Below are 27,102 nucleotides of genomic sequence, written 5' to 3'. Positions count from 1 at the left end.
CAGTCTTCTAGTCGTGATAGAAAGTTGAAGGTGCCGGATACATGTTGCAGAGTTTCGTCCAGGGTAATCTAAAGTCCTAGGGAGTGGATTCCTATAATTATACAAGTTTAGGGGATGGACTAACTCTAAGGCCCCACCTATGGGTGGGCTTGGAAAGAGGAGTGGTTACAGCCATTTCCTTTGTCCAGTTTCACGCCAGAGCAGGGTCAGGTAGCCCCTGCGACCGGTTTGAACTGGACTATGCACAGGTACACCAAGTGTGCCCCTAGTGCAGGACTTCAAAGCACCAGAGAGTGCTCCCGCTCAGCCCCAATACACATCTGTCTGTCTGGGGAGGTAGTGACACCTCCCCTCGACAGGAAACCTATTGTCCAAGGATGTGCCGGAGTTTCGGTCAGCAGCAGGAGGCCAGTATTTCCAAAAGCTGCAGAGATGCTCAGCTCAAGCATGCGCACCCTCTCACACAAAATCAAGCACTCTGCCTTCAGGATTGTCAAGGCCTGCAATAGGAGTGGCTTACAGGTTTATATGTGTCTGTATAGGGTAGTGATATAGGTAGTCTATACCACAGTAAGGGGTGCAAGCACACCCTTACCCAGGCTGCAGTAGCAGACCTGTGGTGTCATTTTGGAGTGCTTCCCAGGGGTGGCATAATATATGCTGCAGCCCCTGGTAGGCCTCTGAGGTACCTATGCCCTAGGTACATAGTATACCATATACTATGGGCACTCCAGAATCCAATTAGATTTGTACCTAGTGTACATGCAATGCATTTTAGAAAGGAAGCAGCTAGGCTGGGGTCCTGTTTAGCAGGGCCACAGCCAGACTAAGGTAGAAAGACAGTGAAACACAAGCAAAAAGTGGGGGAACCCATGTGAAGCAGATCCTACTCTTCTACATCCTCCACCACGTGCCCTTCGGCATAGGACCCACCCGTCCCTGCCCCACCAGGGTGTGGGGATTGGGTCCACCATCCCTTGTGGGTAGGCAGGGTGACCAGCTGGCCGGCTGGGCCTCTCCTTCTCGCTGCCCCAGTCGGGCAGGGAGGCGAGTAGAAGCCCCGGGGAAGGAGCATCCCGAGTGGCTGCCTCGGTGTGCCTGGCCACCCCTCGCCGGACTGCAAGAGCGACTGGGTACGGCACCCTCCCAGGCCATCTTGGTGCTTGGTCATCACAGGCCATCTGATGGCCTGGCTGAGCGACCAGATGGCCCTGCGGGCTGGGAGACCAGATGGCCAGCCGGGCTGACCCCAACTTTTGTCCTTCCCCAAAGTTCTGTAAGCCCCCACTATGTGGGGGCTTAATGGTAGAGAAAAATGGGCTCCTCGGGCAGGCCGTGGGGGCAAGGACGCGGCCTGGGCGTAACCCTCCTTGGTTCCAGCCAAGGGCGCGGGTGCTGGGGACTGGGGGGTCCTCCGGGGAGGCTCTCCCCGGCCTGGCTAGGGTTCGGAATGCTGGGACCGGGCCTTGAGCTCCGTCCGGCAGGCCCTGGGGTGAGGGACCCCCCATCCTGCAAGCCAGCCGAGGGTCCGGGCGCTGGGGACTGGGGTCCACCGGGGCTGGTGAGGCTCTCCCCAGCCTGGCTAGGGTTCTGAAGCTGGGACTGCGCCTGCGGCTCGAACTCTTTCTGGCGGGCCCCGGGTTGTGTGAGCCCCCATCCTACAAGCCATCGTAGGGTCCAGATGCTGGTTACGGGGGTCAATCAGGGCCCGGGGAGGCTGTCCCCAGCCTGGCTAGGGTTTCTGAAGCTGGATCCGGGCCTGGGGCTTGAGCTCCATCCGGCAGGCCCCGGGGTGAGAGAGCCCCCGTCCTGCAAGCCATCAGAGGGTCCGGGCGCTGGGGACGGGGTGGTTCACCGGGTCCCGGTGAGGCTCTCTCAGGCCTGGCTAGGGTTCGGAAGCTGGGACCGGGCCCAGGGCTCGTGCGCCGTCCGACGGGCCCCGGAGTGAGGGAGCCCCCTGTCCTGCAAGCCACCCGAGGGTCAGGGCGCTGGGGACGGGGGTCCACCGGGGCCCGGGGAGGCTCTCCCCGGCCTGGCTGCTTTCAGAAGCAGGGACCGGGCCGTGGAGCAGGGGTGGCTGGCTTTATCCGCTACACTGGCGGAGCGGAGTTTTCTGCCTACCCCTAATACCAATGTCATAGTGATATTGTGTTGTAACAAAGAGGCTTATTTTTGCTAAACACTATGTTGTTTCTTTTCATCTAACTTACACTACAGGTTAAACTAGTAAAACACGTTGCTTAAGACTCCTTCAAGATAAGTCTGAAGGCTGCTCTCCACAGCTACCACTTTAAGAGCTTTCTATGGTTATCATAGACCACTAACATCACCATAAGCGTTGCATGAATTAGTGCAAGGTACACCACTTGAATAAGTGTCCACCATATACTTGGTGGCAGCGGTAGGATTTGAGCTTGTACTCTTTTACCATTTAATATAGGTGAAGGTTACATGAAAAACCGCCACTACCTAGGCTCACTTAATACTTTGTAATCTAGTAAGTTGTATTGCAATTTCTGGATTGGTAGTTGAGGGTCTAGCACAACCCTTTTGCCAATCTTTGAAAGCATTGTTTTCACTAGAGTAGGTAGGTGCAACACCACGCTACACCTAGTAACCATGTGTTTAGTTTGTGAGCCCAGTGAGGCCCCACCGATACAGTGGTCATAAGTTCCAGGAATTTACGTTTTTGGGATGTAGCTAGAGTCCTAAGACCTGTAGTAACCCTAACACAAAGCAGCTCTTAGATTTGCTCCTGCAGAATGACCTCCAGAATTCTGATAGGTCGGACGTATAGGGCAATGTGTGTATGGGTGATTTGCCTACAGAAGAGGAGTCAGGAATGTTACACCCCAGTGACCTTAATTCCGAGCCTGAACGGGAGGAGTCTGAATACCCCTCACTGGTGAACTCTGATCCACCAGTGAATAGTTCTAGTGACAGAGAGGGTAGCCCTAGAGGTAGGTCCCCCTGTATTCCTCCTGGGAGGGTGCAAAGAGTCCAGTGGAGGTCTAGATCCTCCTCTGTAAATTCACCCTCCTCTAACCACACCACAAGGACCTCCATCTCTAGCCAGAGGGAGGACTCCTTAGAAAGGGAATACCATCTGTTCAAGATTTTGAGAGCCAAGCTCAGATTCAAGAAGGAATAGTTAGCCTTAGATAAGGAGAGCCAGGCAGTTCAGAGAGCTAGGAAGAAGTGGGGTTAAGCTCCCATGGTGGCAGCACTAGTGAACCCAGGGTTAGGGAGCACTCCTTTTACACTAGGAACTTGAGCAGCATAGTACCATGAGGGGATGGCATCTATAAATGGATCACTGCTTTAGAGAGGTACTGTAAGGTATGAAAGGTCCCTCAGAGGCAGTGGGCAGCTATCCTGTGGCTCTCCTTTCCTAACAAAGGTAGAGAAAAACTTCTCACTGTTTAGGGAGGAAGATGTAGATAATTACTCCGTCTTGAAGAGGTCCCTCATAAATGGATTTGGTTTAACCACTGAATAGTACAGAGTTAAGTTTAGGGACACACAGAAGGCACACATTCAAGATTGGGTAGATTTTGTAGACCGTGCTATTAAGGCTCTGGAAGGCTGGCTTCATGGAATGTACATGAGTCTGGGGGACAATACAATTTATTGATGAAATAGCACATCCTTAACTGTCAAAATGAGCAACTGCACAATTACCTGGTGAACTCCGTTCTGAACTCTCCCCAAGAATTGGGAAAGAAGGCGGACAAGTGGGTCTGCACTAAGGCAAAGTCAAAAGCTCCTATGGTGGCGACCAGAAGAATCAAGATTCTTCTAAGGCCCAAGAGAACGTTGGGGTGAAATGTAAAGACATAAAATAGTCTTTAACAAGGTCCCCAAAAGGCTTCCTCTGGAGTGAGCCCCAAGCCTCTTCCTCTTCAAACAAGAAACCTTGATGCTATCTCTGTAAGGAAAAGGGCAAGAGATGCAAATTGATCTAAGTCTGGCACCAAGGATACAACTACTACTCCTAAAGCACCTAGCGCCCGTAGCATTAGCCAAGTACTAGTAGTGCTCCCAAGTGATTAGTAGGGTTAACCTGGGGTACCGAAGTGGTCTCTGGACCAGTCAGGACACCTACTGACGCTGTTTTGGTTTGATGTTGGCATGGAACTTACTACCTTACTCTTACTTGTAAGTCCTACTAACTTGGATAACTACTGACAACAGCCTATCCTAAATGGTCAGGAAGCTGTGGCTTACAGGGACACCGTTTCCAGTAACACGCTGGTGACCGAGAAACTTGCGTCCCCTGAACAGATCCTACTTGTCAGGGTTACCAAGTGACCAATGCCAGCGAAGTCAGGACAGATCATTGAGTTGTGAATCTCAGCTGAAAGGGGTAACTGGCTCAGCGATGATTGTGGTTTTCCCAGACCTACCCGTTGACTGTCTGCCTAGCAATGATTTAGACACTTCAGCCTGGTCCAAAGTGGAGTTCAGGACACATGCAGAAATGATGGGCATTTCAGCCAGTACCTCTGCATTCACCAGGGTTCAGGCCAAGAGAAGAGGCTCAGAAGGAGCTGTTGATCCTGAAAGAATGGACCAGCCAGATCCAGAGAGAAGGAACAGGAAGGGTAATGATTTATCCTCCTCCCAGTGAAAATCAGTCTCCTGAGTGAGATGACCTCAGCCCCTGTGAAGAACTGGCCCAGACTATCTTGGCCCTGACACTGCAGAGTTCTTGGGGGCAGCTGCCCCTTCCAGGGCAGACGTGAGTCTGGAGCGGAAAACCTGCCTCTCTGCTGAATAACTCAGACAGCAAGCTGCTCCTGAGGAGGCAGGGAATGTCAGTGGGTCCCACAGGACTTATTGGGACGATCGAATCTTAGTTTCTGAAAGTAGAGACCCCAAGCCTGGTGCCATCAGGAGGTTGGTCCTACCTCAAATTCCGGGGTTTTCTGTTGTCCCTTGCACATGATATTCCCCTTGCAGGACATCTTGGGGAAAGCAAGACTTGAGACAGGCTTGTCCCTCACTTTCGCAGGCCCCACATTTCTAAAGACACCAAGGCGTTTTGTTGCTCCTGTGTCACCTGCCAGTCCAAGGCAAGTAAGTCAGGTGGGACCTCAAATCCCCCCCCTTCCACTTCCACTTTTTTGTTCCCTTTGAGAGGGTAGGGATGGACATTGTGTGTCCCTTAAACCCTCCAACAGCATCTGGACATAGTTACATACTAGTGGTGGTGGACCATGCCACTAGGTATCCAGAACTATTTCCCTTACAACCACTATAGCTCCTGTGGTGGCTAGGGCCCTCCTGGGAATCTTTTTCCGAGTGGGAGTTCCTAAGAATGTCTTGTTAGACAGAGGCGTCTACCTACATCACTGCTATGTGGAAGGAGTGTGGTTTTAACAACATGTTTACCACACACTGTCACCCACAGGGCAGTGGGTTTGTTCAAAGGGTCAAAAAGACCCTAAAGGGTATGATCATGGGACTCCCAGAAAAGCTGAAGCAAGAATATCAAGTCTTACTACCTTGCCTTCTATTTGCATACAGAGGTTCCTCAGAAGGGGGTGGTCTACATCCCATTTAAACTTCTGTGCGGACATCCAGTTAGGGGTCCATTGTGTCTGGTTAAGGAGGGCTGGGAGCAGCCTCTCAAACGTCCTAAACAGGACATAGTTGACTATGTAGTTGGTCTGCATTCTCGTATGGCTGATATATGAAGAAGGTTCAAGAGAGGTGGTATGCACACCGTTACTTTTCACTGTTAATCCTTGTATTCCCACGATCGTCAGAAAGTTGCGTGCGTTGAACTGGGCATGTGCCTTCCCCTGTGGCCCACTGTAATTGAACGATGCCCTGGGGGGGATGCGCGATTACGCTCTGCTCCCAGTCGCACTGCTTTTAATGGATACATGATCCTGCTTATTGTTCCACTTTGAATTTTCTCAATTTTAATCCAAATTTACTCCACGTTATGTGCCAAAATCTTTATACTTTTTTTTTAGAATCCACATATATGGTATTGTGCATTTTTACTGCTTCCCATATTCTAGATGTGCCCATCCGGACCTCTGCAAAAACTCGCTCAAAACGCAAGGTTTGTTCAAGGCAGCAATTCTTTATTGAAAAGTGAGACTGGGATTGGAGCGTAATCTTGCTCCCCACAGCATCGATATATGAAGAAGGCCAGCAAAAACCTTGAGGCCAGATACGAGCTTTAGAAAGCTTGACATGACCAAAAGGCTATACTGGCTGTTTACCAGCTGGAACAGAAAGTGTGGGTGTTGGAGCCTGTGGCCCAGCAGCTCTCCAGTGTAAGTGGAGTGGCCCCCACACCATTCTTGAGGCAAAGGGTGAGGTCACCTACTTGGTTTACCTAGGTACTCTAAGAAGTATTCACAGGGTACTTCATGTGAACAGCCTAAAACCTTTTCTTGACAGTTTTGACATGAGCTTGCTAAGTGGGATGGGTATTCCCAGACGTTGGACCCGTGCTCACTACGCCACTGGAGTCAAGCTATCCTGGCTGATGACGGCTGATAGCCAGAAACCGGTCCTAGGATGCTTGATTCCGGTCCAGAGAAGACATGGCTTGGCAGTTCGGGCTGGACTGTTCCCATGAGGCACAGGGTCAAGACTGATTTGCATATGGCCATGTCTGAACTGGGGTGGCGTAGTGGGCAAAAGAACGATGGATTTAACCCAGATCTCTTGACTGGGGTAGAATGTCTGCATTGTCAGCATTCCGTCCATCATTTGTTTGTTGTAACGCTTTTCGCCCTAAGTGGGATGGGTATTCCCAGACGTGGGACCCGTGCTCACTACGCCACTGGAGTCAAGCTATCCTGGCTGATGACGGCTGATAGCCAGAAACCGGTCCTAGGATGCTTGATTCCGGTCCAGGGAAGACATGGCTTGGCAGTTCGGGCTGGACTGTTCCCATGAGGCACAGGGTCAAGACTGATTTGCATATGGCCATGTCTGAACTGGGGTGGCGTAGTGGGCAAAAGAACGATGGATTTAACCCAGATCTCTTGACTGGGGGAGAATGTCTGCATTGTCAGCATTCCGTCCATCATTTGTTTGTTGTAACGCTTTTCGCCCTAAGTGGGATGGGTATTCCCAGACGTGGGACCCGTGCTCACTACGCCACTGGAGTCAAGCTATCCTGGCTGATGACGGCTGATAGCCAGAAACCGGTCCTAGGATGCTTGATTCCGGTCCAGGGAAGACATGGCTTGGCAGTTCGGGCTGGACTGTTCCCATGAGGCACAGGGTCAAGACTGATTTGCATATGGCCATGTCTGAACTGGGGTGGCGTAGAAGTTACCTATAGTGCTGTGGGGATATTTCACTAACTCAAAGATTAATACCGTAAAGTAGGCTATTACGATTCGATATTACTGTTGACTTGACCTTTGTCAGTTTTACCATATGCCATCAACTCTTGAGGGAAACACCCCCCACCCATCCCCCCCTCCCCCTGTCTACCAGGACGATCCATCCCAGGAGACTGCATCTTGACTTGCCCGGTCATGTGGAGATCCAGAAGCACTGGGGTAGCTAGGTGGGGGCGGTCCGCCCCAGGCGACACTAGTTTGAGGGTGGCGGGCGCGCGACACTGGTGGCCCGTGGCGGCGGCCTTTATCATTTATTTGGGGACACTCACTGACTGTCACTGTCCCCAAATAAATTCTAAAGCTGGCCGCCGCCCCTACAGTGAGTGATGTCATGTACACAGTACACCCACGCGAGCCCGAAGCAAATGCACACATGACGTACAGTTACGTGTGAACTGAAGTACGCGACGTACCGCGTTTGTTGTGGGTCCCAATGCCGTCAATCTTGTAGCGAGAAAGCGCTACCAATGACGGCCCTGGGCATAGTTTTTGGCCAGTCCCCTCGCCAAAAACGCAGCAGTGACGCACCACACGCGCCACAGGGCTGCTTCCCCACTCCTCGTTATGGCCCCGCTTGCGAGCGGGTGCTTTGGCACAACTTTCACGGGGTTCTCTTTCCGCAGTAGGAGTAACAGTCTACCTAAAAATATACACTCAGGCTACATTTACCAAGTAAGGGTCGAGGCTAAAGATTGCAACTACATAGGCCCATCTATAATATGTAACAAGCGGAGTAAACAATTAGCAATTGCGATCTTATGGTACTCTTACACTGTGTGCTATAAGAAAGAAACTCTGTGACACCACATTTTCCCCAGGCAGCAAATAGCATTCATGTTAAGGAGAACATTTTCAATGGTCCTTCCAGAGTAACACTTTAATCAGACAGCATTTGTTTACCAGCATCTTAAGATTACACTTGAAGTCACTTATCTCCTCACTCATTGCACCGTTTTATCCAGCTGCCTGTGAAAAATGTTTCTTTACTGATTTACTTTTTCGGCTATTTGGAAATGTTATTTTTCTGCTATTTAGGAAAATGCTATATAGAAACATCTTGGTTTTGACTTTTGCATATGTCTGGTGATTGCTTATTCCATTGAAATCCTTGTTGAATAAATCCAGTAGTGCCGGCGTGAGTTTAAGTTTTCCCTGAAAGATCAAAAACAATACCTGATATTTAAGCGATGGAAAGCTACAGGCAGCTTTAATGAAACTATATGTGGATCGTCAGTGCTTGGGGGTGGCCATGATATGTGATAAGCTCATAAAATATACACAGTTCTGCCTGCCAGAGACAAAAGAAAAGGCAGGCTGACAATCTTCAATGCAGACAATATCAGCACCCCCAGCTATGCAGTTGTCATCGGGGTGCGGCAGGTCACCTCAAAGATGTTTAAATTCCAGTTATGTTCCACCAGTTGTGGGATAGACACGGACAGAAAAGACCAACCAAATTAGCCACTCGACAGCCAATCGTGACAGCCGAAACAGCCGGAGGCCACAAACAGAATGTTTTGTTGGGCATAGCTGAAGAGCCCCTCATTGGAGAGCAACCTGCAAGTGCAACTCAAAATTGGCCAATCTGAGCCCATTCCTCCTCATACAGCTTTCCTGGCACTAAATGCTGAGCACGGGAGCACATCCGGAGGTTGTTGAACCTCCAGATTTCCTTTTTTTATCTGTCATTGAATAATTGATGACATAAGTATGGAATTCTACTTTCAGTGATTTTGAGGACAGGATGGTACTTACATTAGATTCAAGTTTTGTTCATGTTGTAAATTTGTTTAAAAAAAAATAGAAATCAGGAGTTAGGGTGTTCTTTTTTTGTACTGATCCAACGCAAACTAGAAATTTATTTCAGCGGATATTATAAAAAAAAATACGATGTATATTTTTATATTTTTGCATGTCCTTTTTCAGCAGCAGCCCCCCCCTCTCTTCCTACCTGCCATGGGCGGCAAGCTGAGGGATAGCCCCGGGCGCCAGAAGCTCTAGCTACGCCACTGTCCAGAAGAGCTGTGGACAGAAGGAACCACCCAAGGTAAGTACCTAGGAACCCTACTGAGGCTGTGTTCAAAGTGGAAACACAGCTGTGTACACAGTACAAGTCAATGGCAAAGTCTTGGTTGCAGTTTTAAAGAACGACACTTCCCAGTTGACCCTGAAGAAACCTCATGGAAGACAGACGGTTGGAGAGTTACCATACCCGTTGGAGATCCCAGGAACCAGGATACCTACAGCGGGGAAGCTGGGTGCATAGGTGTGAAGTGACATCTGAATCTGCTGTAGACCACAAGGAAAACTTCAGAAAAGATGCCACTGGTGAAGACTGTGCAAGAGTCTGGTGGAATCCAAGGATGGATTCTTGAAGAGGAGAACCTGGAAGCTGAGGGGACAGAGTGTATGCCACTCGGAGCTGACCAGGAGGCACGGAAGAGCAATGACCACCGATGATGGAAAATGCAGATGTGATGACGGTGACCATGTCACTGCAGCTGTGGGGGCCAGACTTGTTGAGGAAAACCAAGAGCCGTTAAAGAGCTGTCCAGCTGGAGCACCAACAAGCCTTGGCAGCAGGAACAGATGTGGAAAACAAGGACTAGGAGCACATTTGGGACCAGCAAGCTGCAAGGGACTAATCAAGTGCAGGAGTGTCACAGCAGGCCCGAGTAAGCAGGGAAGCCCACTGAAGCAAGAGAAGACCCTTGAGGACCCACGGGCCAAAGAGACGGAATTCGCCAGTGGACCTCGAGCAGCTCGCCAAAGATGAAGGCCCATGGTGCAGAGGATGCGGTGAGGACAAAGATCTTGGCAGGAAGAATTGCTGGAGGCTGGAGCTTCTTGTAGCCCGAAAATCTGTGGATTGCAGAGCCAACAAGCCTTGCCAACAGCAAGTAGACGCTGTGCACAGGGTTTCGGTACAAATGGTTCTGACAAGGGATACTGGCCTCAAAATTGCAGAGGGGTCGAGTCAGGCCTCGAGGGAGTTTCAAAACCACCACCTATGTTGCTGAGCCTTTAACATTCTGTTGGACATCAGGAGCAGCCGACCTGTCAGCTTTATTACTGTGCCTGCAGGTTTAGGGGAGTGACTCCTTCACTCCAAGAGAGATTACTTCTGGTGTCCTTGATGCCCACAGGTATGTTGAAGATCCAGTAAGCACAGACACAGAAGACGAGTACTTTTAGAACAGCGAGATCAGGAGAAGCAGGAGTCTTCCTTGATGCAGTCTAAGTGTCCAGACGGTTGAAGAGTGACGTGGCTTCAGGATTGAGTCTTGTTCCATGACCAATCTGAGGACCCACCCACAGGTAAGCCCTTTTATACCTGAGGAAAGGGGTTAGGGCAGCTCAAGGGTTCCTCCCAGAGGAGGGGCTGGACAGAGGGAAAGATACTCTCATGTCCTTTGTCCAGTTTCATGCCAGAGCGAGAGCCAAGGGCTCCCTGAACTGGCTCAGACTGGAGTATGCAAGGATGGCACCAAATGTGCCCTTCCAAGCAGTTTGGCGCTGGCAAGCGCGATGCCCCCGCCGAATAAACTAAGGCCTGTCTGGGATGTGGTCACACCTCCCTGTGACAAGAAAGCTATTGTTCTACCTTATGCTGCTCGAGCCCAGCTCAGCCGCTGGAGGGCAGAATCGTTTCCGTGGTCAGCAGCAGCGCTAGCTTGCTAGCAGACCCTGATATGCTGTTACCGGGAGTACTGGGAGCTTCCCGAAGGAGCCCCCCAGTGCATGGAATCGTATCTTCAACTCCAGTAACTGGGTTGGGTTATAATTCTAACATGTTTTATACCAAACATGCCCAGGTTCGGCAAAGCCCCTATATAGTTAGCCATTGTGCAGTGACGTATGGGCACCATATCTATCAAAATGGCTGACCGCACTTACAAAGCCTGAATAATCGACTCTGGGTTTTGTACAAGGTGTCCTGTTTTGCTCAAGATGTCCTGCAAAGGGAATGTCTTGTGCTAGGGACAGAAGAAAATCCCATCTCTTCTGAGGTATAACCAAACTCCTGGTGGCACCGGCTTGGGTTCTCTACTCAGAAGACAGAAGCCTGTCTTCCCAAAAGATCCTGTGGGACCCACTGACATTCCTTGCCTCCTCAGCAGCAGTTCCCTGTCTGAGCTGTTCAAGAGAGGGGCAGGTTTCTGCTCCAAACTTAAGTCTTCCCTGGACGGACCCCTGCTCCCAAGAACTCTGCTGTGTCTGGCCCAAGTTCCTCTAGGACAGTTCCTTCACAGGAGCTAGGATCATCTCCCTCTGGAGACTGAACCTCACTAGGAGTGTGGGAGGAGGAGAATTTCTTACCCTTCCCGCACCTTGTTTTAGGAGCAAGCAGGTCAATATTTTCATGATTCAGGGCTCCCTTAGTGCCTTACTGTTTGGCTTGAGCCCTAGTCACAGATAATGCACTGGCAGATTCCCTTCATCTCTGCATGTGTCCTTAACTCCACTTCAGACCAGGCTGAAGTTTCTAAATCTATCCCCAACAGACCTTCCACGGGTAGGTCTGGGAAAACCACAACTCTTTTAGGGCCAGTTATCCCTCCCAGCTGAGATTTACAACTGCCAAGGAATGATCAGTCCTGACTTTGCTTTCATTTGTCACTTGGTAAAGTTTGACCAAGTATGATTTGGTCAGGAGACACAGGTTTCTGTCACCATTGTGACACTGGCCCCTGTATGCCACAGATTCCTGACCATTAATCAGTGGCTGTTGTCTGTTCTTGCCCATGTTAGTGGGACTTAAATGTAAAGTGTTAAGTTCCATGCCACAGTCTCAGACAAGTACAGTTCTGACTAGGCGGGAACCTACTTCAGAACCCAAGGATAACCCCACTAATCCCTCGGGGGCACTACTACTTGTACTGGTGCTAGGGATGCTAGTTGCCTTAGGGGCAGTAGTAGTAGCCTCTTTGGCATTAGCTTTGGAGCAATTGGTATCCCTTGCTCTGTCGCCTTTCTCCCTACACAGGTAACACCAAGACCTTGTCAGAGGAAGAAGAGTTTTGGGACCCTCCCCCAGAGGAAGATTTTTGGGGACCTTGTGAAGACTCCCTTTTTCTCTTTACCCGTGTTTGCACCCTTTCCCTTGGGCCTTAGAAGAATCTTGCTTCTTTTGTTCACCTCCACCACCATAGTTTTTCTAGTTTACCCTGATGCGGACTCATTTGTCTGGCTTCTTTCTCAATTCATGGGGAGAGGTCAGATCAGAGTCCATCAGGTACTGGTGCAGCTGCTGATTTGGACAGTTAAGGATGTGCCCCTTCATCCATAATGTGTACAATCCTTCATAATCATGCATATTACTTCCAAGAATCATGCCTTCCAGAGCCTTAATAGCACTGTCTACAAACCCAACCCAATCTTGGCTGTGTGCCTTCTCTGTGTCCCTGAATTTAACCCTGTACTGTTCAGTGGTCAGACCAACCCCATCTATGAAGGCACTCTTCAAGACTGTGTAGTTGTGAGCATCTTCCTTCTTGACAGTGAGGAGTTTGTGTCTACCTTTGCCATCAAATGAGTCGCATGATAGCTGCCCACTGCCCATTAGGGACTTTCTATACTTTACAGGCCCTCTCCAAGACAGTATAAGGAAACTTGTATCTGTCATAAGTGGTGCTAGCACCAGCTCACACAGGCTGCAATTGAAGACCTGTAGTCCCAGTCTGAGTGGTCTCTCATGAGTGACATAATACATGTTGCAGCCCATGGGAGATCCCTGGTGTACCTATGCCCTCTGTACCTTAGTACCCTATACTAGGGACCACACTTGCAGGTTATTTACTGGCAGTTTCAGCATTTCTACGTTTATCAGATCAACCTACTCTCTCTTCAAATCACCTGTTGTGATGTCCTTTTTGAATGGGTGGACCACTATATTCCCTCCAACACCAATTCTAATGCTGCAGTGGTAACTTAATTTGATTATCTGAAGTGCACTCCCTTCGAACCCATGCACTGTTGCCCTTTTCACCTTTTAACTATTAAGATGGCATTTCTCATCGACATAACGTAGGCTAGGTGATTGAGCAAACTCCAGGCTTTGTCTGTAGTTACACTGTATACATCTTCCTGGACAAATTTGTCCGCCATACAAAAGTGGCATTCCTGTCCTAAGGTAGTCATGCCCTTCCACGTAGGGCAAACCATCACCTTGCCATCTTTCTATGCGATGCCTCATCCCTCGAGATAGTAAGAAGGCTCCACCTGTTTCAACACCCTCCGCATGCTCCGCAAGATCTTCAGATGGATCCCGACAAACACGAGGAAAACAGTCACCCAGGCCCTGGTCAGCAGCAGGCTCGACTACGGAAACGCCCTCTACGCCGACTCTCTTTCTACGTACCCAACAGACAACTCCGCTCCGCTGACCACGCCCTAGCCACGGTCCCACGCATCCGGAGAACTACTTCCGGAGGCAGATCCTTCTCCCATCGCGCCACCAAGACCTGAAACACCCTCCCCCTCCACCTACGTCAAACCGACGATCTGCTGACCTTCAGGAGGCAACTCAAGACATGGCTCTTCGACCAGTAACAGCTCCTCCCCCCCCCAGCGCCTTGAAACCCGCCCGGGTATGTAGTGCGCTTTACAAGTTATATGATTGATTGATTGATTGAAGGTCTTGACACGAAGGTAGCACAGGTAATTGATTAAATGTTTCCGGATCCAGTCTGGTGCCTGAGGAAATTCAGGTGGTGTGGAATCTGCCGTTAAATAGTCTCGACCAGAAAAGGTGTTACTGAAGGGAAGTAATTTGTTCCTCTGTGCTGCAGTCGCTTCTCAGATTGAAACTAGATTGTTTTTTCCTGAGTGTTTGAACAGCTGCATATTTTCAAAAACATTTCCTAGCCAGCGAAGGTTAGTCTCAGAAAGACAGTTTGAATAACTGTTCGTATATGCTTGATGATATTTTTATAAATTGATGTAATTTGATCGATATTTAGAATGTCTGGAAACAGTACTTCCTTTTATGAAGATTTCACTACATTTACATGACTGATTGAAGAGAAAAAATTCATATTTTTGTTAAAAACATTGGATGATAATTGCATTATCCTTGGCAGAGGTCAACTTTAATTTTCACATTGTGTTTGTTAGGTTGCCAGCTGAGATTGGTGAGAAATTGATGGTAGGAGAATAGCATGTGACTGGAACTGCAACAATTTTGGTCGGTATAGAGTTCCTAGTTAGAAGAATCATGCTGAAAAAGAACTCTAGGAAGTTAATGGTTTATGGATGTAAGAATTATGGATGAATGTGAAGAATTAGATTTCACACATTTAAATAGGTTTCAGGTGTTTTTTAGTGAGGTACTGAATTTACGATGTGTGTTTTCCACTGTATTGGTTAGGGTGTCATTTTTGCATTTTCTAGTATTTTTAAGTTTTGCTAGAGATCAGGCTTCCTTTTTTATAGCTCATGTCCATCTCGAGCTCTCAAAGTTCTTCTCTTGCTTGTAAGAGTTTATCAGAGAACAGTGTGTTCCAATCAATCCAAACAGCTTTATTCGACAAAAGTCCTAAAAGCGAGACAAAACAAGTACAGGTAATAATTTAACAAGAAACAGTGTAAAAGCGAAACTGCTTAAAATATTTACAAGTTTTAAAAGAGCATATGGTAAAAAGATCATTGGGTATAACATACCGGATGTCTGACTTTACTATCTGTTACTCTTAGTTCTTATAATCCATGCCCACCCCAGAAATTTGGCAACCGCCACGACAATTACTGGGTCAGTGCAGGTGCGAAGGAGCCTTCCTGCTTCAACACTCTGTCTAGTACCCAATAGTTGGCAAACGGGTTTCAACCACACACGCCTCGGGGCCAAATAAGCAGGGCATACAAAAACCATGTGCACTAATGTTTCCACCTGGGATTTGCAAAAGGAACATAAATTACTTTTCTGGGGTTCCCACTGGGCTACAAATGAATTTAAGGGCAACGCTCCCACCCGCATCTGGAAAAATAATTTCCTATCAAGAACTTTGGTTACAAGATCCCAAAAGTGTTCTAGCCTAGGGACAAATTTGATGTTCATGAATTCGTCCGAAAGCGAGAGGGGTTTAGTGGCAGAGAGTACCTTTGTGTTTATCAGCTCCCAGTATTTCTCCTTCAAGAGAGCTTTAGATGGAAAAATAGCTACCGTAGGGTTCTCCCAAAGATCGCTCAACCCCAAAGCCTCAAGGGATTTTCTAGTTTCATTAAGCCAAGCAATCTTCCGGGAGCCCACCATCGACAATATATCAAGAAAACCCTCTGCATACCCTGCCAACGCCGGAGTGGTCCATAGGCGACGCCAATAAAGGATGGGTCGAAGCCTGGCTACATCAGCTATGGAGTTCTTCCCAAGGTCATACCTTAAGGGGACTAAAGGTGTGCTCTGCGGGAGAGAGGTGATACTGCGCAAGAACTTGTTTTCCGAGATGGTTAAGGAAGACAGGTTCTCGTACCCCCACAGTTCTGCACCATAAAGAGCCGAGCTCACTGCTTTGGCACTATAGACCTGTAACACAGGTCTAATGGGCTTCGAAGGAGACTTTTTAAATTCAGCTGCTAATACACCAGCTAGCTGCCTATGTTTTAGAGTAGTCAGATCTCTCTGTAACTTCCATGCAAAGTTATTTTGGATATTAACTCCAAGCCTGCACTTGTTCTAGTGGATTGTTGAACAAAACAAATTGATTTCTAAAAGATTTGTGTGGCCTGAACGTCATAAGCTTAGTTTTTTTAATATTGACCTCCAGGCCACGATCAACACAAAAGGACTCAAAAATATTTAATGAACGCTGAAGACCGCCAGGTGTCTTGGCAATTAGAAGCGTGTCGTCAGCGAACATTAAAATTGGGACCTTAGTGTTGCCAAGAACGGGAGCGTCAACGTGAGCTTCCAAAAGTCGATCCGCTATGTCATTAATATATAGGGAAAATTAAGTGGGGGCCATTGCACAGCCTTGCCTGACACCTCTCTGGACCGGAAAATCCTCAGTCAACATGCCCTGGCCACCCCATCTGATTCTAGCCAAATTATCTGCATGAAGCCTCTGGATTAGGGACAACAATCCGCCATGAAGCCCCAAATCTTTTAGGGTCTGCCACAGTTTTGAACGAGGGACTAAATCAAAGGCGGCCCTTAGGTCCACGAACACTGCATACAAATTTCCCTTACCCAACACCACAGTCTTCCAATAAAGAAGGATAAAACGGAAGACTTGGTCAACAGTGCTAATGTGCTGGCGGAATCCGGCTTGAAATGGGGATAAAATATTATTTGACGCAATCCAGAGATGGACACGATTTAAAATCAGCCTACCAGTGATCTTCTGGATAGCGTCAATCAAACTGATAGGCCGATAGTTCTCAGGAAGCGAACGGTCTCCCTTTTTGTACACCGGAATTATTTCCGCGGCTTTCCAAGAGCTTGGAATAGGAGCGCCATGTGCCATCGCGTTAGCAATCAGCTGTATATACCTCCCCCATTTTAGCTTGTCATACAGAAAGACATCCGCAGGAACACCGTCCGGGCCGGGAGCCTTACCAGATGCCACTCCCACCAGTGCCAGATCCACCTCAGAAATAGAAAAATTATCATCTGGATTAAACAACTGGGGGGACCCATAGCTATCAAAAGGATTGGTAGGGGAAGCATACTGCGGTTTGAAATAGTCCACCCACTTCTCATGCGAAACATTATTTTGGGGACACTCAGACTGTGCACCAGAACCCCACTTTACAATGCTCCAGAATAATTTACTATCATTCCGAAGGCTTGCTTCAAGGAGATCCTCCCACTTTTTGCCATCCCATTGGCGTTTAGCTTTAGCGACACAGCTCTTGTAGACGATTCTCCTGTGTCGTACCAGGCTTACATCGCCACCCTTCAGGGCAGACCCAAGCGATAGCCTTGCCTCCCTGCATTCTTTATTATACCAAGAGGCTTGTTGGTTGGCGCCTCTTGGTCCTGGTCTCACTTTTGTGAAGAAATAAGATTTCAATTTTGCAAATAAACTATCATGCGCTGATGTTACATCCCTCAGGTTCCCCTCAGTGGCTAAAACTGACTCGATAGCAATGATGGAACCATCCACCTCCTCTATGATCTTTGATAAGGTGGTAGGGTTCCCCATAAGTCCGGACCATCTCAAACGACGCATGTCGTTGGATGGCACCACCGCGGGAGGGGGCGATTCCCTGGCCTCAACAGGACCACCTTCCACCATTTATGTGATAAACAGAGGAGATTATGATCACTCTCTGGAAGGGACACTATTTCCATATCAACGAGGGAGTGCCATAATTTCATATCAGCCAAAATGTAATCAATTCGACTCCTGCTCAGCCCATTATTAAATGTGCATGCACCCTCGCGATCGCTCGGCATCCCACCATTCAGAGCCCTCAGGCCCCTTTCCATGCAAAGGGAATTAATCTGAATGACGACTTCTGAGCATCTTGATATAGGGGACAACTCCAGGGGGGGGATACCCCAACATAACTCTTCACTATCCTGTAGGTCCCACTTATTATCAACAAGAGGTTCGAATGATACGTTAAAGTCACCTGCAACGATAACGAAGGTGTCAGCTGAATAAAGATCAAACAGGCGAAGTAAGTCATCAATGACCGAAGATTTTGCACCTCTAGAGCCCCTTGCGTACACATTATATATGTCGATTATACCCAATAATCCAAGATCTAACCTCAACAGTTGGATATCACTACTTCCCGTGTGGAGAAGCTTAGTGGTCAAACACAGTTCGCTTCTTAACCAGATAGTTAAACCCCCTGATGGACGCCCGTGGGATCCCTTGGTTGCCGGGATGTGAAAATTTAAGTAGCCCATACAAAAGCGTGGTTCAAGAAGCCAAGTCTCCTGGAATATACAAATGTCCATTGAGTTAATAAAAGCTACCCAATCAGAAATAGCTAGCTTGGAATTCAAACCAGCAATATTCCAAGAACAAAGAGAGCCACCAGCCAAAGGAAGACCGGCAATATCAGGAATAGTGAGTTGCGAATCTGCTAAAGGGCTACTAGCGGGGTTGATCAAACCCCTGACAAGATTCCGGAACAGAGACAGAATGACTGCTACTCAAAGTTGTAACCACTTGGTGGGCGGGTATAGGACAGGGGTCAATGCAAGGGTCAGCCATAATAGACTCCTGGTGCTCAGTGACCCTCACCCTCTCGCCCCTGTCCCAAAAGCCACCACCCCCCTCACTGTGTAGTCAGTCATTGATATCCAGGGATGAACCATCTATGACCCTATCGCTACATAGGCCTCGCTTCGACCCCCCTAGATCATGCGAGAGATAGCTTCGCAGTTGGATGGAAGAACCTTCTGGGGGACAAGTTCTAAACTCAAGAGCTAGAAGATTTTCAGCAAGGTAATTGCTTTTAAGAGTTAGTTCAATGCAAACAACAGAAGCCCTGAATGAAGAAAATCTAGTAGCTCTGGAGATATCCTCCCTAATAACTGAACGACAGCCCCTCACATGTCTCAACCAATGGATTGCCTTGTTGGTCAGCGACTCAGGGGACTCGGCGCCGCCGTTAGGTGGCAATTTGGGGACATTGGGCATGTAAATTATGTTGGAGCAATCTACGGCGTAGCCCTTGGGTGGGACATTACGATCACCCCGACCCACCCGAGTCCCCTGGTCAAAGGTGTCATGGTCACTTCTCACACCCAGCCTCTTTGGACGACTTGTTCTGTCCTGCAAAGAACATTTGGTGTTATCAGGTGAACGAACCAAAATGTGGTTCGTATCGGCCTTGACTACATTACTATAAGTGGCATAACCCTTAGGGCGAGGATTAAGAAGGCCTGACCTATCAGCCTGAGTTCCTAAGGGATTATCTGGAGCAGGAGAGGGGTTAGGTAAAATAGGGGCAGGGTGTGGGACAACAGAACACAACCCTGCTTTGCTAGTCAGAGACTCTATCACTAAGTTCAATGCGCTGACTTCATCTCTCAACAGGTTAACCGTTTTTATAAGGTCTAATAAGGGGTTAACAGATGAGTCGATACAATTACCTAAGGGGATTGCAGGGGAATGCGGCAAAGGTTCACATGGGACCCCACTGGCGACAACCTGTTCGTTCATCAAAGGAGAAAACCTGTTAAAGCAAGGAACAGCAGGAACACTGCTCTGTGTATCAACTGAATCACACAATAGAGTATCGTCCCCAACAATCGAACCCTCGAGCACATCCGCTTTACTAACCCCCTTAGCAACTCTTGCAGTAGGCTTACAACGGAACTTTTCCGGCACAATAGGTGCTGGCATAGAGTTAACATGTCCAGAGTCAGCAGAAGATAGAACAGTGACCAGGCCATCATCCGCCGGTGACTGGTCGGAACCCAGGATGGCCTCGCACTCCCCCACTAGGACACCAATACGTGACAAAGTCCCCTCCGGATCGGGCTGTTTGCCAGCACGTCGCGGCTTCCTGATTTTCCGGACTTTAGGCAAAGAACCATTACCCCCTGTTCCCCCAGAGCTCTCAGCTAGCTTTCTCTTGCCCATTCAGGAAGCAGTGTCAGCAGCGTTAGAAATGTCAGAGGAGCACACCAGCAAGCGAGCACCACACAGAGTATTGAATCACCTTATGTTGGAGAGCCGCTCCTCAGAGGGGTTGCAGAATACAGCCAAGGGGGGTGGCCCAGCCCGGCCTACTCCGGCCCCTGACGGCCACAGACGGCCCGCCCTTTGCCCGGGCTTAGCCCGGCGCACGCCCGCGCGCGTCCCGCGAAGCGGGAGGCGCGAGGTAGATGAAATAGATCCCCGGTCACAGGGGGCGGTGTCACAGCAGTAGGGCAAGGCTCACGGGCTTGTGGGGCATGCAGTCCGAATCAGGCTGGCTCCGCTGTTTCCCCGGTGCAACGCTGCGTCTCCCGCGAAGCGGGAGGCGCGAGGTAGATGAAATAGATCCCCGGTCACAGGGGGCGGTGTCACAGCAGTAGGGCAAGGCTCACGGACTTGTGGGGCATGCAGTCCGAATCAGGCTGGCTCCGCTGTTTCCCCGGTGCAACGCTGCGTCTCCCGCGAAGCGGGGGGCACGAGGTAGATGAAATAGATCCCCGGTCACAGGGGGCGGTGTCACAGCAGTAGGGCAAGGCTCACGGGCTTGTGGGGCATGCAGTCCGAATCAGGCTGGCTCCGCTGTTTCCCCGGTGCAACGCTGCGTCTCCCGCCAGTAAGTGTGCTTTACATTTGTTAGTAAAGGTCTTCGATCTACAACATGGAGTCCATTTCCTATGAGACTGCAGTCTCATGGGTGGTTATTAATCTATTCATGTCACTGGAAAAATCAGAAGCCATAAGTTATGTTTTCTGTTGTTTATGACCACTCTGTCTCAGAATCTTGTTTGAGGAATCTTTTATAAAAAAAAAAACCTTGAATAAGCAGTGATATGAATGGAAATGGGAATCAGAAGGCGATCATTCCCTAAACCTCAATACTAGTTTGACATTGGTCAGAGGTTGAGTCATGTATGACAGTCGGTAGTTTTACTTTCATGTGTATGAGAGCCAGAGATGCTTAAGGAAGGTTGAATTGTGTTACGTTAACACTCTTGTGTAAGAGCCAGAAGGATTGTTCCAGTTGATGCTATAGTCCTCTAGTTAGTTGGATAATTGTTCTTTTAGATAATTATTGAAAACCTTCAGTGAAGGATTTATTGGTCGGATTGTGTGCGTTTTTTCACTGATTTAAAAAGAGGTAAACTTTGGGTAATTCATTTTTCTACCTGTGGTATTTTTCTGATGGGTCATGGCACCCTACTTCAATATTCCATTATTAGCTCTGTTCTTTCCTATGATTTCATAGTCTATTGATGCTAATCGCTCAAGGATTGTTATAGAATGTGAACAAGGAGAATCAAATGCCACAAAACCTTCTGAAGAGGTGTATTTAGATGTTGCACTAGTGACAAAGGTAGCCGTATATAGGATCCTAGTGAGCTGAGATGGAAAGGAACACTATGGAACATTCATTCAAGTTGACATGAATGGTTATGGCAGAAAGGTAAATCGGCATTGATCATGGACTATACAGGCCTCTGGGACACAGCCGATCCAGCTTTCTTTCGTGCATACCTCACATCAGAGCCCTCAGTTGTTATGCAAAACTACTAATGCTGTTCGTATTGTAGTTTTTTGTTGAAGTCAGGTGAGGTAATATGGGGACTGAAGTAAAAGAGTTTAAGACCATCTTCAGTGGAAATCTTTGAGCGGTCAAAGCGTGTATTGTAATGGTGTGTAAACCATCAGTTGCAAGCTTCATTAATGGTGTGCCTTTCATTTATGACTCTTGGCTGAATCACTTCAGTTTTCCATTTCCCACATGCATGAGCAGAAGTAGACTGTCACAACATTGGTTTAATTCGAACTACACGTGTGTGTGAGGCTTTACGTTCCATTGGCAGCACAAGAGTCTTGCGAGCAAAAGTTCCCTGTGCGGATGCACAAATCTTGACGTTGGGCACACCCATCTGAGATGTGTGGTGCATCCCAAAACCAGAAAAGCATGTTTGGTAGGAAAGGGCTCCCAGAGCCTCGCCTGTCACATCACTTCTCCATTGCTGACAGTCTGCATACTGCTATGTCTTACTTTTGGGTACCTCTCCTCGTGGATTATGGGGCAAAGGAGCACCTCAAGCTCATCTCTATAGCACAGCTATTATGCAGAAACGTATATCTTGTTGGATACATACCTGAAATTATTCATATTAAGATTTTGAGCAAGTGGTACAAATTATTTGCCCATTATGGCATTAAACACTATATTGTTGGCAGTCCCAAAAATAGAAACCACCCTTCTTTGGTTTCTCTCACCACAAGCACAAGAGGTGCTCCAGCAGCACCAACTCCTTTGGACAGGAAGGCTTGCAGGACTTGGGATAATTTGGGAGCACACTTCTAAATGTAATAGCATCAAGCCGCCCCATTGAATAGAATTGAACAAGAGAACCTACAATTTTAGGACAGCCAAAGGTAGAGCATATTGTTGGAAGTGACCATAGACTTGGCACAATTTGTTTGCGTTTGTTGATGGAGGGTTGTTAATTACATACAATATACCACCATGAACCGATACTTGCACATGGCTACCTTGAGCATATCACTTTGTAAAGGTTAACATTTACACTGTTTTAAACTGATCAGGTATTTTGGTAATATTATCCATGCACCAGGCTTTCATTCCTTATATATTTTGGTAAAACTGGCAATGTGTTTATTACTCTAGCATTTGTATTTTATTTTCCAGTTCTGCATGGAAATAGTTCAGAAGCTGAATAATACAGATACTCCATTGATTCTCCATCGTGCAGGTATGTTTATTTGTAACATGAATCTATATTTGGTTTTATATTGTACTTTTATTCCTCCACCCTTTTCGTAAAAAATAATATATATACAAGTTTCATTTTAAGAGTCCGATTCTCTTCCTTCTGATGCACTACACCTTCCAGTAGATTCCTCACCTTCACACTTTAAGAATGCTCATTCTAGGCTTCAGACTGATCTGGTGGTATTTTTTCCAATAAATTACTGTAGCGCCACTAGGAGGTTCTATGTGACTCCAGCTGCAAGTTCACTTCTTGACATTATGACATCACTGCAGATTGTTAGGCACCCAACTGTGTGCTGACCTCAGTTACTGTTTTTAGGTGCCTGTTCGACGAAGCCCAAAGATCTTAGGCAATTGTGTGAGCTTAGGACAGTGACTAATCAAAATATCTTTGTACCAGGCCTCGGGTCTTTCATAAAGAAGCTGCAAGAGGATGTTTCTTTTGGACCCCCTTGATGTCTATATGTGGTGTCTTGTTTTAGATCTCGATACCGCCACATGTGACTCTTGCACAAAGTTGTCAGGAAGAGGACGGCAAAGTAATTTTTGCTAAGGCCCACAGTAAAAATAAGCTATCAGCCAAATCATCAACAATAAAGACATTAGATGTTGTAGAGCAGACAAGGGCGGCGCTCTTGTAGTAATGGACTCCGTGTTTTATTATCAAAGTGTCAAAGACCACGTTCATAACACAGACCTATACATGAAATTACCTTCAAATCCAACAGAAGAGTTAGTAAAAACCTTGAAAATCATCAAAGACAAAGCATACGAAAATGATGTCATCCCTGAAAAAGACAAAAAATATCTGATACAGGAACATCCCAATAGCCCCTCTCTACATATGCTACTAAAAATCCACAAGAACTTACACAAACCTCCTTTCCGTCCAATTGTTTCAACTAAGAAATCCACTGGCAAGTACCTAGACAGGCATCTCCAACCAATCGTTAAACGGATGACGACCTATTTACGCGACACTACCGTTTTTTTTTTTTTTTAATAAACTTAACGACACATCCTTGGACCCAGACACAGCAATCACCCTGTGCACCATAGACGTATGTGCACTTTACACATCCATTCCCCACAATAGAGGGATAGAAGCCATAGAATCATTTTTAATCAACCATGACATCAAACAAGACCTAAAAATATTTTTATTAGAACTGCTTCAATACACCCTGTACCACAGTTACTTTGAATGGAACGGCGAGTTCTTTCTACAATTGGCAGGTACTTCTATGGGCAATTGCGCAGCTCCCAGCTACGCAAACCTGTTCATGTACCGCCTGGAACTAGACAACATCTTGACCAATCCCAGGTGACGACAAAATTCTCAAATATTGGCGCTACATAGACAACATTTTCCTGATCTGGAAAGGCCCTCCTGAGGAAATAAGAGAATTCACTGATTTCATCAACAGTATAGATGACCACATTCAGTTTACCCACTCAACAAGTACAGAAAGTATTGCATTTCTTGATGTGTTGGTTACCTGTCAAGACTTTACATTTCAACAGTAGTTACCCTATGTCCCTAAAAAGACACCTACCATATTCACAGTTATTAAGGATGAAAAAAATGTCCTCACAACCCAACTCCTACACCACCAACCAAATACAATACTTACAAAATTCAAAGAAAGGAAATATCCGAACTCAGTTCTTGAAACGGCAATCACAAGGGCAGAAGCCAACAATTGGAAAGATCTACTAATTCCACATGAAAGAGAAACCTCCAGCAACAGACTATTGTTCGTGTCTAAATTTTCTACCAGATGAAAAAAATTATATTGAAAAATTGGCCAATGATAAAGAACGAACATGATTTTAAAGGAATTTTCAATTACACACAGTTATTTACGTATAAACGCTCCAGGAACATTAAGGATCTACTAGAGGCAACACCTCATTCAAAAGTAACCATATACAAAGGAACTGTACCATGCTTGAACTGTGGTCACTGTAATAACATTATCCGGGGCACCGGCATAAATTATCCTACTATGGGTACAACCATTAAACTATTCACCAATGCCCCCTGTGGCACAAAAAATCTCATCTATTTACTCAAATGTCTGTGTGGGCCCTCCTATGTAGGAAAGACGGAGCAGAAAATAAAAACGCGCCTGACTGAACACAAAAGCACAATAAGAAATAAAGTTGAGAAAGCCCCTGTGGCAGCTCGTTTTTCCACCCATAAACACAACGTAAGCCAACTGAGGTTTCTAGTTTTGGAGATTGTTCCAGTGAAAGAGGGTGTTGATAATAACACGAAATGTACTGGATTAAGAGATTAGACTCTTGCCACCCGAAGGGTCTTAATGAACGTTTGGATTATAGTTGTTTCCTGTGACTACATGCTAATGATGAATTATGTTTGTTATATGTTTAATTTCTATGTTTGATAACATAGCAAATCTACTGACAGTTACAATTATTCCATCTTTCACATTCAATCTACTTTTACTTCACCCACCTTAAGATGGCCGTCAATTATACTGACTACACTACAACCCCTTTTCAGTTTCCACCGTAACCCACGTTTCCGCTTTTTTTTCCTCTTGCACTTATTTCAAATCGGCACAAACACCGATACCATCCACCGCTGCTTACGAGCCACCAGAACGCTAGACCACCTTTTTATTCGAACACGGTAAAAAATGAAACCTTCGAGAGCACAGGGGTTTCACTGTTTGAGCTACACGGGCATCCTTAGGCTTTTGCATGTACTTTTGTACAGTTACACATCAGGATGTCGGTAAACTGTATTTAACATCACCGATTCTCTGAAGCGGCAGACAAGCGCCGCAAGCAAACTAAAAGACGGGAGCAGTTTTTCTGTTCGTTTTTTTTAGGCCCACACACATGGTTAATATATACGCGATCAGCACACTATCAGTAGTTATTCGTGGAGGTTTAGATCACCTTGGTTCTCAACAACACATTTCATTTTGTAGATAAAATATTCCACCTGATGAAGGGCTCCGTCCCGAAATGCATAGGGAGTGGTTACCCAGTAATGCATACAGCTTCTACATTCACCAGCTGATAGATGTAAAGTAGTTGAAAAGAAGAATATTGTTACAATTCATATTGATGGAACCATTGTGATGCAACAATGTTGAAGGAATACATTTCAAGACATTTGACTTGGAAAAGGTTATATGATTCATTGAAATTTCTGAGAAAGAGGGTGTTGTTTCGGGGACACCGTCCCAAAGGAGTGCCGGATGGGAACACTGTTATTAATTCAACAGTGCCACCACTTTTAAAAAATGGACATTTTTCTGCCCTTACTGTTCTGTGTGCCTGATAGCCTCTTCTCCAATACATGTGTTACAACAAACAAATGGTGGACGGAATGCTGACAATGCAAACATTCTCCCCCAGTCAAAGGATCTGGGTTAAATCCATCGTTCTTTAGCCCTCTACGCCACCCCAGTTTGGACCCAGCCACATGCAAATCGGTCTTGACCCTGTGCCCCATGGGAACAATCCAGACCGAACTGCCATGCCAGGTACTCCCTGGACCGGAAATAAGCATCCTGGGACCAGTTTCAGGGTATGTCACCCTTCCTCAGCCAGGCTAGTTTGAATCCAGTGGCAATCTTGTTAAGTTGGAGAGTGGTGATATTTGGATGAGGGATGGGACGTTTAATTCCACACCCCATCCATTCACCCAAATATACATTAATCATGCCTATATTAATCATACAGTTGTTCCCTTAGTGTACAGTTTACTCCCTGATAAACAATCCTCAACATACAGTGAATTTTTGTCAGTGATAAAAGCTAAAACAATGAACAAAAGTCCTAGAAAAGTGTTAATTGACTTTGAATTACCAATGATTTACGCAATGACCAAAATGTACACCCAAATTGAAGGATATTTTTTTCACATTTCACAGGTTTATTGGCGAAAAATTCAAAAAACATCCTTAGTTGAGGATATATCAGATAGCAAACTACAATTTGAAAAAAAAATAACAGTACATTGTTTTGTTCCTCCTGACAGTGTAGATGAATACTACAGATCTATTACTGAATCTGAATAATTTACTGCAAACTAAGACAAATTGGCACCCCAACTAAATTATTTTGAAGACACATGGATTGGCCATCTATGCAGGTCAGGTCGCAGGAGGAAACCACGTTTCCATGTGAAGTGGTGGAACTGCTGCTCGAACTGCTTAGAGGGAGGAGCAAAAACCATGCCATAGAGGGATGACACAACTCCTTCAATAAATCAATTGGGAAACCACATCCTAACTTTTATCATTTCTTGGAAATTTTGAGGAAGGGGCAAAGTTTCAAAGAAATGAGAATTTTGTAATCATTAACTGGT

The 27,102-nt window shown here is 46.8% G+C and overlaps 1 protein-coding gene across 3 annotated transcripts in view; it reads left to right on the top strand.

Moving 5' to 3' along the window:
• TOPAZ1 (testis and ovary specific TOPAZ 1) overlaps positions 1 to 27,102 on the top strand; it is a 1,878,688-nt gene that overhangs the window by 823,671 nt on the left and 1,027,915 nt on the right. For all 3 annotated transcript variants that reach the window (XM_085630596.1, XM_085630595.1, XM_085630594.1), the window contains exon 9: positions 22,668 to 22,731. In XM_085630596.1, coding sequence (XP_085486722.1) covers positions 22,668 to 22,731 — 64 coding nt within the window. The remainder of the gene's footprint in view (positions 1 to 22,667; positions 22,732 to 27,102) is intronic.

Source organism: Triturus cristatus, chromosome 10 (assembly GCF_964204655.1).
Source record: "Triturus cristatus chromosome 10, aTriCri1.1, whole genome shotgun sequence".
Classification (NCBI taxonomy): domain Eukaryota; kingdom Metazoa; phylum Chordata; class Amphibia; order Caudata; family Salamandridae; genus Triturus; species Triturus cristatus.
The sequence above is the reverse complement of the archived record's forward strand: the minus strand, read 5'-3'. Positions and strand labels throughout refer to the sequence as shown.